At 31.6% G+C, this 14,493-nt stretch overlaps 1 protein-coding gene across 1 annotated transcript; it reads right to left on the bottom strand.

The window, feature by feature from the left end:
* Positions 1-4,833: 4,833 nt before the first annotated feature.
* Positions 4,834-13,338, bottom strand: LOC117112182. Its single transcript, XM_033255262.1, has 6 exons — positions 13,250-13,338; positions 10,518-11,267; positions 8,374-8,442; positions 8,241-8,282; positions 7,776-7,817; positions 4,834-7,420 (listed from the first exon to the last, which is right to left on the bottom strand). The coding sequence occupies exons 2-6, from the start codon at positions 11,263-11,265 to the stop codon at positions 6,840-6,842; spliced, it is 1,482 nt and encodes a 493-aa protein (XP_033111153.1). The 5' UTR covers positions 11,266-11,267; positions 13,250-13,338; the 3' UTR covers positions 4,834-6,839.
* Positions 13,339-14,493: the final 1,155 nt, after the last annotated feature.

Genomic DNA, 14,493 nt, shown 5'->3' with positions numbered 1-14,493 from the left:
TAAAAATGGAAATGCTCGTTTGGATATCCTCATGATGATTGGAATACATCTTGATTGGGGAAGCAACCTTGAGGTTTACGGATTTCAGGCAAAATAACTAATAAAAATTCACCAAAATTCGTCAAATATCCGTATCCCCATCCCCGGTGGCCTCTAGGCGGCTGGTCTCCCAGCCAAGTGAGGCTAACTTCGATCGCCTAGCTCCCTCCCCCTCCCCGTTGTGCAGATCCTGGCACATCACTGGGAACAAATGAAATTAGCTTATTTCTGTTACCAACGTTCTATGAAAAAATAATTAAGATCGTTAATAAATAAAACCTATTTATAAAATAATAGGCCTAGGTGATGTTATAGACAGTTACTATATTTTTAACAGTTTATATTGTTCGTCAAATAAGTTTGGCTAATCCCTTGCTAAACAAGACAAATAAGAAGAAGAATGGGAAGAAGATGGAAAGGGAGACAAAGGAGAAGAATAACTTTATGATGAATTTAATTATGTTTGCTGATACTTAAAAATGCTTAGTCACTTAAAAAAAATTAATAATAATCTTCATCAAAATATTCGAAATTCTATTCTGTCGTTTATTAAGGAATGCTTTTGTCAGTATACATGTCGCTTTATTTTTGTTTTATTTTACATGAAATGCTTTTAACTTCAAACTCCCAACTCCCAGTTCATTGCCTAAAGTCTGAACAAACCCAACCCCCTGCCCCAAGTAATAACTTTTAAGACGGTATTTATGTGACGTATATATGTTCTTGTGCACCATCGATATTTTATTTTGACTTATTTATTTTGTTATTGTATTACAATTTTGTGCAATTTTGTTACATAATTATTATTTATTAATGAATATTTAGTTTTTTAAGTGCATGATTATCTATTTTGATGTACATTTCCTTATTATTTTACTTTTTCATTCTATGTATCTAATGTATATATAAACAGATAATCAATCAGGTTTTTTTTTAAATTCAATTTGTATATAGCTAACCTAATTTATTTCTCATTTATTGAATTGTATATACAGTACCCATTAATTTATTGATTTGATTAATTTGTACCGTACATTCAAACTGTAGTTCATCCTGTGCTGCTATATTTTGAATTTTATACGGATGAATAAAAGATACCTACCAATTAATATTGTAATGTGTCCTCCACTTGTATATTTAAACTTTACTGTTTATTTTTGTAATACGTCGTGTTCTGGTGAATTTTCAAACATTTAAAATATTAATACTTTAAAGTATATTGTACATTTCAATTTTTCCTTAAATTTGCAGTAAAGTCACACCTGGTATTTTGTATCTTGTCTTCCTTTTTATATCAGTTTGTACCAATTTAAAAAATCGCCTTTTTGTATTGCTTTAGTTATTACAGTCGCTTATGATTTTCTTAGTACTAAAATATTTAATAAAAATATAAATGAACATGTGTTTATTATAGGCCTGTATTTAATATTTTTTGGCAGAATCTTGTATTGCATGATTAATATATTGAAAGTGTGTCTGCATGTATGGGTATTTATAAATAACGACTTTCCATGACGACTACCCAGTCCTCCACAAAACAAAACATTTGTCGACATCAATCACAACATCAGAAAAATAAATTGTCGGCGAATTCGATAGTACTTGTTGTTGTAGTTGTAGTTGTAGTTGTTGTAGTTGTAGTTGTAGTTGTGTTTGTAGTTGTAGTTGTAATTGTAGTTGTAGTTGTAGTTGTAGTTGTTGTTGTAGTTGTTGTAGTTGTTGTTGTTGTTGTTTTTGTTGTTGTTTTTGTTTTGTTGTTGTTTTTGTTGTTGTTTTGTTGTTGTTTTTGTTTTTGTTGTTGCTGTTGCTGCTGCTATTGTTGTTTTAATAATAATAATAATTATTATTATTATTATTATTATTATAATTATAATTGTTATTATTATTATTATTATTATTATTGGTGGGTGTATGTGTATAAATGTGTTTATATGTATTATAAAGTATATATATATGTATATATATATATATATATATATATATATATGTATATATGTGTGTGGGAGTGTGTATGTATGTGTATATACATATAATGTTAGCCCCTCGTTTTTCACACTTATGTTAATTGTATAAATTAATGCAGAATATAATGTAATAATACTAAAAATAAGTTTTAAAAATTAAAAAACACATCTAAATTTAAATAGAAAAAGAGAAGACTAATCACATTACACTGTTTTTTTCAGGGATTTATGTTTTTCTTTCTGGCTTGTAATTTTTAATATGTCACCTCATTCCTTGAAATAACAGGTATTTCCTGGTGAATTTGACATAATAGTTAATTTTTTTCAGAGAAATTCTATTCATTTGTGGTGAAAATGTATGGGTCAGTGCTGTATTGCATTATTTCATTAATTCCTCTAACCATCATTTTAATCTTGGATATAAACGCAAAATATCAACAATTATAAGTTTTATCTATTATTTTATCTAAAGTTAATACCTATTGCATAAACATAAACGCAATGTCATTTTGTACCCAGTGCGCATTTTTGTTACAGCTGATGATAACTTGCTGTGATCACTAACATCTTCTAAACCAAAGACCAATTTATGGAAGAATTTATATGTTGTATAAAGAATCGTTCAGCCTTTTGAAGCACACATCCAGGGCCTACATTTCAATAGCAGCTTATACTGTTTTTTTTTTAAATTTATTTATTTTTATTTTATTAAACTTTATTTACCGAGGGTAACCCAAAACAGCGGTTAGCTGACAATCATGGGGCCCTCGCGTAAAAAAGCAGCAAAATACAAAACAACGGCAAGGCAAAGTTAATGTAAATATATATAGAGATATAAATAGAAAAAGGAAAGCATGCATGTACAAAGATTTAAAAGCATTAAAAAAGCATTTAAAATGCATTAAAAAATGTATTTTTTTAAAATGGTATTAAAAAAATTGTGAGCTTCAGGGACAGTTCCGTATAGATTTTTCTTTGGGTCTAAGATATTTCTTTATCATTTTTTTAAATAAGATTACAGAAGATGCATTTCGAATTTCATATGGTAGAGAATTAAAAAATTTTGGAGCTTTGTAGATAAAACTGTCCCTGAAGGTCTCCGTTTTGGGGAACGGAGTTATAAAACACCCCCGGGTAGCATTGCGGGTACGTCTTGTGGGAACTCTGGCAAGATTTGAGTTAAATAGTCCGGGGCGAGACCGTTGGCAGATCTAAAAGCCAGACAGCCCAGTTGAAAGTGTATACGATCTTTCACTGTATGTAGGTTGAGGGTGTTGTAAATGTTGATTCGTGGGGTGAGTGGATGAGCGTTAAGAATGATGAGAAAAGCTTTGTTTTGCATGACCTGTATTCGGTCAATATTGGTTTCAGACCTGGCTCCCCACACACTACAGCAATAATCAATATGTGGTAGAATTATCGTGTTGTAAATGAGTGTTGATGTATGTTTATCTATGAATTGTCGTGCGCGTGCTAATATTGATATTGCAAAACTGAGTTTAGAGCGAAGTTGATTAATGTAAGTAGAAAAATTTAAATTATGGTCGATGTAAATACCTAAATGTTGGTGTTTTCAAGTTTGTAAGATGGGGGTTCCATTGTATGTAAGATGAATGTTATTGTGTTGTTTAAGTTTTCTGTGTTTCAATGAGCATTGATGATGTCTTTTTACAGTTCATTATTGGTTTGTTTTCTCTTAGCCAATTGTGAATATGAGAGAGATCTTGGTTAAGTTTGCTTTCGATAGTATGAGGTGATAATGATGAGTAGTATATTATTGTGTCATCTGCGTACATGTCAATTGTAGAATGTTTAATAGAAAGTGGGAGATCATTTATAAATAAGGTAAAGAGGAGGGGTCCAATGAGAGAGCCTTGTGGAATCCCCATTGAAACTCTATTAGCAGTAGAAATAAATGATTCGATTTTGACACACTGAGAGCGGTTTGAAAGATAGGATTTGATTAATTGAGAAGATGAGTGGAAGATACCAAAGCTAGAGAGTTTATTGACGAGAATTTGATGGTCGACAAGATCAAAAGCCTTGCGGAGATCGATAAACACGGTCCCTGTGTATAAACCTTTGTCAATGTTCATATACCAGTTATTTAAGGTATTGGTCATTGCTGTGAGCGTAGAGAAACCAGATCTGAAACCAGATTGACTTGGGCATAAAATATTATGTGTTGTGAGATGTTGATAAAGTTGTGAAGTATTTTTTCGATGATTTTTGATATGTTGGATAATATGGAAATAGGTCTGTAATTGTTGAGGACGTTGATATCACCAGATTTGTGAATAGGTGTGACAATTGAGTGTTTCCAAATTTCTGGGAAAGTTCTTTTATTGATGATGTTATCAATGATGTGAGAGAGAGGTTTTGAAATATTAGGGGCTGCTAGCTTCAAGATCTTTCCTCCAATCCCGTCCGGACCAGTATCCTTTTTGGGGTCAGCCTTACTAAAAATCTGAGTCAGAAAAAAAATTTAACAATATTCATTTGCATAGGTTCCTAAATTGGCATGGTAATCAGTTCATCTGAAATTTTTCTTCGATTTGTTTCTTGTTGGAATTAAATCATACTTAGTTGGTTGTTTTAAATGAGGGATTCAAAATTATAAGTGGATTTTTTGTATTTCTGATATTCTTGGCTGCAATATATTTTAAGACAAAACGTTTTTTTAACTGACAATCTATATTACGGACTGATAATGCAATACTGTATAACAATTGTAATCCGAGAGCTTCCATGTAAACTGTAAATTGAGAGTGTTAAATATTTATGTTGATGAATTTTAAAACAAAATATCACGACAAATATGCAAGGTAGATAGCTGTGAATATATGGTATCTTAATTTTTATAAACTCTTATACCATATACGATGAAGCAAAAAGGTATTAAATACATCCTTGGATAAAATAATGCAGAATTCATGATCATCATGACCCTCGCTGTCATCAGATCATAATTTGACTATCATTATCAATATCATTGTTGTCATCATCATCAGTTTACAACATATACAATAAATAATCATGGCCATCTTGATCATCATAAAACATTACCAACATTGCTATCAAATCATCATCATCAACAACAACATTATCAACACCATCGTCATCATTATCTTCATCCTCACCAGTACCATGCATTGAATACAGTATTAAATACTGTATATAAGTCTTTCGACTATACGTAAAAGTCAAGTTTGAATCTGTCTTTGGGATCTTTTTCATCAACCATTTGACTACACATATCAATATAAAATATATTCAACGCATTGATAATAAAAAGAAAAAAAATCCCTGTATTAGTGGCATACAAACAATGATTGTTACTTTGTCACAATCAAGAACTTTTTTTTATGAAAGTCATTGACTCAATCAAAGTGAAATCTAAGCTAAGTCTTCTAAAATGAAGCTAATCACTTTAAAACCTCTATGATAGTAACAACCATTTTTAGTACAGTATTTGCTTGTTTGTGATTTAAGCTATTTTGACTACACACGCAACTGTATTAACGAATTTAAAAAAAAAAACATTTTTGTCTAGGCCTTATTATGGGCCTATATGGTGGCATAAAAAAAGGAACATTTATTGTCACAGATTAAAAGATTTTTATCTGTACAGTTGAAAGTCCTTGATAACACCTATTAGAGTTAACTCCTCTACAATAAAGCTAATCATCAAACAAACCTCCATGATAGGCTAGTAGTCATAAAACATAGGGCTACACAAAAAGTGTTAATCATATGAATATTTTCAAATATCGTAAAACCTTCCTGTCACCTATATTGCTTTATTTACTTTACTATATCATGAGTATAATGTACCTAAAACCTCAATATTTTGTTTCGTTTTGATTTTATTTTCCTTTTAGATAAAACCAAAAATGCTTAGGGTACTTTTTTATACGTAATTAAACAGTTTCACTGGCTACCAGTTACCGTCGTCAGCACAAATGTGGTTTGGTTTGATTTGTTACTACTTTGTTCAGTCGATGCACGTTGATTGGCGCCACTAGTTTTCAAAGTAGATCCCGTCCCACCTCTTGAATGGAAAGTCGAGAGAAGGGGATATTTATATACGGGACAGATGGTATGCACCTTCATCATAGTTCATGTTTTCATTTGTTTTGCTTATCTCTATAGGTTTTATTTTGAAAACTGCTGGTGGTAACGTACATCGTCTGAAGAAAATAATATATCTTCATATATTTCCTCCATGGTAGTATTAACCAACCAAGCCACATTCATACTGGCGATGGTTACTAGGAGTCACCGAAACTGTTTACGTTAAAAAAAGAGTAAGAATTTTTGGTTTTATCTAAAAGGATATTCCAATCAAAATAAAGCATAATGAAACTGAAAAACCTATAAAACATTCTAATACTTTAAAAAAATATCGTTTCAGATTTTAAAATATTATCTGTATGTTATTTATTTAGCCTAGTTTTTGTTTAATACCTAATAGGATACAGAACCGGGAGCAGTATAGACAAATTAGTGAAATTCAATTAAAAATTGTAATTTAGTATTCATTTACTCAATATAAATTATGCAGCGCAAATATTTCTATTTTCCTCTATAAAAAATATCAACTGATTGGAATATATGGGTCTATTTATTCCATTTATTTATACTAAATGGGTCTATATATTCTATATATACCATTCCTGCAGATCATTCACTCAGGCTTGAAGATTGCACATTGCATGAAACTGAGGGATTTTTCTTTATATTTATCTTTTTGTTATAAATATTTTCCAGCCTCGCGTGCGGTCGCTTAACAAAGTAAGTTCCCCTGTATTTCAGATTAAAATTTCAACAACTTTTTTAAAATGTTGAATTTGTTATGGTAAAACGGGTAAAATGTCTCACCATAACCGTACAGAAGCCATCGTCGACGATAAAAATGCTATCATCATCTTCAACGTCATCTATATTTTGCCACTCACCGGAATGTCTGTCTCCCTCTGAGCGCATAGCAGTGAATTGCCATTTCTCCTCTTCTACTGCATTGTGGGGAAAGGTTAGGACAACGTGGCTAAGGAAGGAGGTTCCTGGCGGGCCACAGGTAACGATTGGTGCTACCCGAGTCTTCACCTGACTTTCCATACCTTGATTTCCTTTCAAAAAGCGTGCCTTTGGGTCTATATAAATATAGATTTCCTGTTTTGGTGATGAAATTGCACCTTGTGGAATAAACAAATTAATATCACCATTCTCAACGCTCAAATTTCCCCCTCTGCTATCAAACACTCCGTATGCAAAATTCTCTGTGGAATAATTAGTTTCTAACTGCGTTACCATATTGCATTGCCCCACTTTTTGGCGGCATAAACCTAATAACGCATCCAACTCATTATATGGTATACCTGACTCATGTTTTGGGGTCTCAGAACTACACTCTGCTCCTAAATGAAGTAGAAAATAAAAATATATATATATATATTAGAAAGGAAATGAAAGTAAAATTAACAATTTCAAATTAACAAATCAGGTCATGGTAAAATAAAACAAGGTAATTAATGTCATCTTGCTAATTAGTCTATAAATTTAAGTCAACATGCAAATCTTAATCTTGGTTTAATTTAATTCATTTTTTATGATCACAGTTTACAAAAACAAAAAAATGTAATCACCAGTCTGGTGAATTGTTTATGCAATGAAAACGAAAATACATAAATCAATGATAAGGAACATATAAAGCATGAAAAAGACATAAACCTGTGAAGGATTGTTGAAGTAGATGAATATGATAACTCTTACCTGAATTGTGTTTCTTCAAAGCTAACTGAAGATCTTGGTTTTCTAAATCGAAAAGAAAAGAGATTCGTTATTTAAAATTATTTGAAACTGAATTGAAAAAAACAAAAAAACAAAACTAATTAGACTTAATTGGCAGTTGCCTCTGGTTATTTCGTCATGTAAACTCAATCTGTTGATTTCTTTTGTTTGGTCATCAAAAGTGCATAACGAAGATGTGAAATACGTAATGGTAGATATGAAAGTATATTAAACATTCTTCTATAGTGAATGAAATTCAATTCCGTTGAAATGACATAGTTAAGTACAGACTGGTACTAAACAAAGCAACTCAAAACTGGCGAATAGTTTATACAGTAAAAACACAAAATTACATAAATTATTGATAAGGAACATTCAATAAAGCAGACAAAAAGACATAAATGTGTGAAGTAATTATTAAAAGGCAATGAATAGGATCAACCTTACCTGCATCACTTTTCTTCAAAGCCAAATGCAGATCTTGATTTTCTAAATAGAAAAGAGACGAGATGTGTTATATAAAAGTTGATTTCGCTTGAACTGAATTCGAAAGCCAATAACTGTACATAATCGGCATTACCTTTTGTCCTTGCTTCCAGTAGTCTCGTCAACCTGTTTATTTCTTCTCTTTCGTTATCCAAAGGATTTACTGAAAAACGGTGGATGTAAACGTATATTAAGCATTGTCCTATAGTGAATGCAATTTTGGTTGAAATGAAATTGTTATTTCAGGAATTGTACTTTTATTGAGATTTGTTTATATAGAGCCTTGGTTCTTAATATAGGCGGGTTGGCTCGCAAGTAAGGCAATTTAATTTGGCCGTGAGGGAAAACAAAATAATAAAAACATGTGTTTAAATATATTAAAAGTTCGATAATACATTTTCAATAAAGTAAAGACAAACATGCAACCCCTGGGTAATGGGCCCGGGGATGTTTTGAACATCAACAAGATGATAGGCCATAAATATAATAAATAGCGCCAAGACTCGATCACTGGGTGCTTTCCGTAGTCCTATTCTTCACTGTGTGCTTCAAACAAGCAAAAAGCACGAGTTTGATGTAGGGGTTACACCACACAGTTCTCAAATTAACCTCTGTAAATAAAACTATAAAAATCTACCAAGATTGGTAGTGTTATTAGCTCTGCTAAATTTGACATAGCAGCCAAGGAGAAGTAAAAGTCATAGACATGTTAAACTTGTAATGAATGCAGAGTCCTGATCCGTACCTGATTTGAGACCCATGGTAAACACAACAAAATTTAGGTTATTTTGCAATTTATCGTCAATAACATCCGTACTTAATTTTACATGATGATGAAAATTAGACAAAAAAAAAACACTAAAGAACTGTGATTATAAAATTGCATTTTGATTGTCCTCCAGAATAATGCAAGTCATACGGGGACTCGCCATGTTCTGTCTTTGTGTTTTGTTTTCATCACTGTGTTTCGTCAATAATAGCCCTTATACAGTAGTCTATAGTAGCATTAGGCCTATCTGATTTTATACCTCCATAATTATACGACTTCTATGCCGTCAGGTTCCATCAGTGTGTTTTGTTCTGTTCACTGAGATTCGTTAATAGCACTCTTTACTTTACAGTTGTAATAAAAATTTGTGTAACAAAGACAGTGCCCATAAACATACATTTCGGTATGCGTGCTGCGTACATGCGGAAATCGTTCCGTACTTAAAAAAATAATAATAATTCGAGACTAGAAGGGTATGGTAGGTTTTTGTATTGTGATCAATTACATTGATAAAATGACCCACAAAAGTTGACTAACGACTGCTAAACTAATGACACGTCCACCTAATGTTGGGTCACTCGGAAGCATTTATATCTGACCCGTGAGATTAACTCTAAAAATAATTTGACCCTTCAAAAAATGGGATTGGATTGAATTTATTCGGTGTAAACACCAAAGATAACTCATGAAAGAAGAGTATTTCTAGTGGGGTCTTCTGGTAGTGATTGGACAGCACACTGGGAGACAATCACCGACACTTTTCCGAAGAGTGTACTGCGTTCTTTAACGTGCACATAGGCCATGATGCACAAGGGACCAACGGCTTAAACGTCTCATCCGAAAACTTGTATTTCAGCCCTCCAGCAATACAAGGAGAGCAGCGATGGAAATTGGACCGGGGACCAAGAGATCTTTACGGTTCATTGCACACACAGTGACTACTAACAATTTAGCCGATTGAGCTTATTAAGAACCAGGGGTGTAGAGAATGCCCAAGATATTTTTATAATAATCATTGGATTTAGCAAAGACAAAAATAGTCTTAAAACTTCACTAAATTCACAATTAGGCATATTTAAATACAATATCTTCTATATAAATTATGTAAATGTTAGCATGGAGGGACCTAGTGGAATCAGATTCTTTGTATTTTAATGATGTACTGTCTACCCAAAAAAATAGGGAGCCCTTAGAAATCAATTATAATTTTGAATATCCATATAAAAAGATAATATAAAACTTCCAAGAAGAAACAGATCGATTTACAGTAACTACAAAAGTCTTTATATTGATTACCAGCTAATTTTAAGGACCAGCAAAAGATACTGGAAATGTGTCATTTTAATTGTCATTAATTGTCATTAATTAAGACAAGAATTTAAAAAAAAGCAATTAAATAGAATTCAATTTTCCATACTAAAATTTCCTGCATAAATTAAAAATATTACAAAAAAATGAAGTATCGTTACCATTAATATGCCAAAAATAATGATCACATATAACATGCACAGTGTGTTCTTCACCGACTTGCTTCTTTGCTTTGTTGGCCCATTCATTAACCTCCTCTTCTGTCAAATCTGCGTTTGGTATTTCAGAGCAAATGATTTCAACAATTTGTTCAATGATATCCATAATTATTGGGACAACACTGAAGAGTAAGGCGTATGCCTTATCAAGCTTAGATTTCTTGAATTTTTTATGCATTTCTTTGTTGGGTAAATCTTCTAATCCCAAATTCCTTATTTTTTGGAGAAGATTATGGCACTTTTCTCGTGTCGATTTGAAGCATTTGAAGTTTTCCAGAAGCTGATCCATTTTTATTAACTGCCTGACTAACCCTTGGATGTGAATACCTACTTCAGTAAATTTGCAAACCGATTCCTTGGGGGCATTTTTTCTGTAACTGATATTCATCAATGCCTCTAATGCTTCAGTGAACGATGGGTTTACTCTCTGATTTGGATCCTTCCACTCCTGTTGACGACGGGATTCGACAAGCGCCTTTTTTAATTCTTCCTGAACAACGACTGGATCAACGTCTTTCCAGCGACCACATATTGCTGTATTTATATACTCTTTCAATTGTTTTGACCCTACTTGTGACCATTTTGTTAACGAATTAACTACTGTATCTACATCGACTTTGTTAATTGAATTAATGAGAAGGTTGTGTGGTGTCAATAGTGGTGTTGTCCGAGGTCCGACTACAAGTGCCATATCTGAAATATAATATAGGATTCCTTTTATTTCGTTAAATTTTTTAGGTAACAGCATTTTCCGAGTGTCAATCAATCAGCTCCAGCTATATAAGCCACCCTGGCAGTAAAAATAAAATACTTATCTAGGTTACCTTTCCTCTCTGAAAGTGTACGGAAGCTTACATAAAAAATATTGATTTTACTATGTATTCGTAAAAAAAGCTTTATAGTGAGATTCGACTCTAGCGCATATGCAGTTCAGAGAGCTTCTTACGCGGTTTTGTAAAAAAATTGATATTGCAAGACTGTTCTCTGGAGCTGCTTATTTCATATTGAACCAAAGCATGTCGGTATGGAAGCTACCAATTTAAGTATGGCAAAGTAATTTAAATCAAAATTATTAAATTTCATTTGTTATTTCATTATGTTAAATGAAAAAATAGTCTTCTAATTGTAGAATTTGGGATTGGAATTTTAAATTCTAATCCATTTATGGTAACTGGAAACCCTATGTAAATTTTGTAATTAACCATGCTTTTCTTGAACTTTCCCTGTGTATGGGCCCTAATCTTCCATTATAGACTGGGCCTATCCTTTCATGCTATCATTCTAGAATTTGTTTCACTTTTCAATCATCTATGATAACCTAATTTGTCAAACTTCTTGTTCAAAATGGAGGCGATGTCTTCCCCTGGGCCTACGGTTAAGTCACTCTATCCAAAAGCCAACTAACCTTTTCCAAACCTGTTGTATCTCTTAATTTTTAAATCTTTGAATGATGAACAAGTATATCTAATATGGTTTATACAGTCCTATTATTACAGTATCAACACAATTTATTTATTTGAACGTACGCATTCGTTACAATGACACTTGTCGATGGTATGGAAAGAAAAAAAAAGCATTGTAAAATCATTAGTAAATTCATTGTTTGTTCTTTAAAAAGCTAAATTTTCATTTAGCACAGAACCATTTTGCTTTGACTTTTTATGTATTGTAACAAATGTCTGTTTAAAGGATAATGAAACTTCCACCTAGTATTACAGCCTTTTTTAGGTAGTCAGATATTGTGAAACGTGTTTAATATTGCCCCTACCCATATAATATTTCTTATTTGGATCTGCCCCTGAAAAAATTGATCTAGATAAAAAAGACGCTATGGATTTTCGAAAGCTAATTCAAAATCACTAATCATACATCATTAGGTCTTTTTGATTTTAGGCCTATAAAAAAATTACTAGTCTATGAAATAAAAAAAAAATCTGAACTCTTATTATAATAGGCATATTAGATTCAAAATGATGAAATAGAAAAAAGTTATTAATTGAGAAATGGAAAATTGTAATATTATATGATTCCTGTTTCAATAGACGTGTTCGGTAATGTGGTGCAATACTATCTAGCGCTCATGCAACTACAAAATGGCGCCCAATTCACTAATGACATCGTGACGTTGATGATTATTAGAATTTTCAGTCAGTATTTTAGATCTATTCCTCTCTTTTAGTCTTAATTTATTAAAAACCAAGGGTAAATTATTCTATAACATAGGCTTATAGAGCACCTTAATTTACATAATAATTTACGGGAAAATGGAATATCGTTTTTCTTTTTTTTTCGTTTTACTGAAGATAGTGCGCATATATATAGTAAAGTCATATTCTGTATGGTAAGTACGCCTTAAACATTACAAATAAGGAGATGGTTTAAATTTCGTCTAGACCCTATTTTATTACTTTTATAACAATGTACTGTGATATGATTGATATTATTATCATTATTAACATCGTAATGAAACTAACGTTCTTATAATTTTGGTAGGCCATACCAATTCAATTCAACAGCAGACACTCGTGATAATTCCGTCCTAGGCCTATCCGAAGTAAGGCGGAAATATTATCAATTAATGTTCAGTTTTTATTGATCTATCAACTAAAATTATTTTAATTTTCACAGTACTGTATATGTAATTGTCAAACTATCCATTTAAAATAAATACGTACCTTGAATTAAAATAGGGAGAATAAATAAAATAAAAACACGATGATCCAGTCGGTTCGGGTAAGATTTACGTTTGAAGAAAAACCCAACCCAAAATTGATTACAATGCAGACGATTTAATAGTATCAATGCGCGAATGCTAGGGATACTGATTTCAACGTCACAAACTGGAAATTCCCAAATCTCATTTGGAATACCCACAATGCTCCTGAATTAAAAAAAAAAAAAAGTCAGTGTAGTGACCTTCTGAAGAAAGTTTATTACTTTTTTTCTGCTGATTTTATATATATTGTATATATATAGTGTATATATATATTTATATATATTATATATTGTATATATACATACATATATATATATACATATATATACACCTGTCTCTTATACACATCTTATGGAAAGAAAAAAAAAGCATTGTAAAATCATTAGTAAATTCATTGTTTGTTCTTTAAAAAGCTAAATTTTCATTTAGCACAGAACCATTTTGCTTTGACTTTTTATGTATTGTAACAAATGTCTGTTTAAAGGATAATGAAACTTCCACCTAGTATTACAGCCTTTTTTAGGTAGTCAGATATTGTGAAACGTGTTTAATATTGCCCCTACCCATATAATATTTCTTATTTGGATCTGCCCCTGAAAAAATTGATCTAGATAAAAAAGACGCTATGGATTTTCGAAAGCTAATTCAAAATCACTAATCATACATCATTAGGTCTTTTTGATTTTAGGCCTATAAAAAAATTACTAGTCTATGAAATAAAAAAAAAATCTGAACTCTTATTATAATAGGCATATTAGATTCAAAATGATGAAATAGAAAAAAGTTATTAATTGAGAAATGGAAAATTGTAATATTATATGATTCCTGTTTCAATAGACGTGTTCGGTAATGTGGTGCAATACTATCTAGCGCTCATGCAACTACAAAATGGCGCCCAATTCACTAATGACATCGTGACGTTGATGATTATTAGAATTTTCAGTCAGTATTTTAGATCTATTCCTCTCTTTTAGTCTTAATTTATTAAAAACCAAGGGTAAATTATTCTATAACATAGGCTTATAGAGCACCTTAATTTACATAATAATTTACGGGAAAATGGAATATCGTTTTTCTTTTTTTTTCGTTTTACTGAAGATAGTGCGCATATATATAGTAAAGTCATATTCTGTATGGTAAGTACGCCTTAAACATTACAAATAAGGAGATGGTTTAAATTTCGTCTAGACCCTATTTTATTAC

The sequence above is a fragment of the Anneissia japonica genome, unplaced genomic scaffold, assembly GCF_011630105.1.
Source record: "Anneissia japonica isolate Jap-2015-1 unplaced genomic scaffold, ASM1163010v1 scaffold2707_len876726_cov182, whole genome shotgun sequence".
Classification (NCBI taxonomy): domain Eukaryota; kingdom Metazoa; phylum Echinodermata; class Crinoidea; order Comatulida; family Comatulidae; genus Anneissia; species Anneissia japonica.
This window is presented reverse-complemented; position numbering and strand designations above follow the sequence as displayed.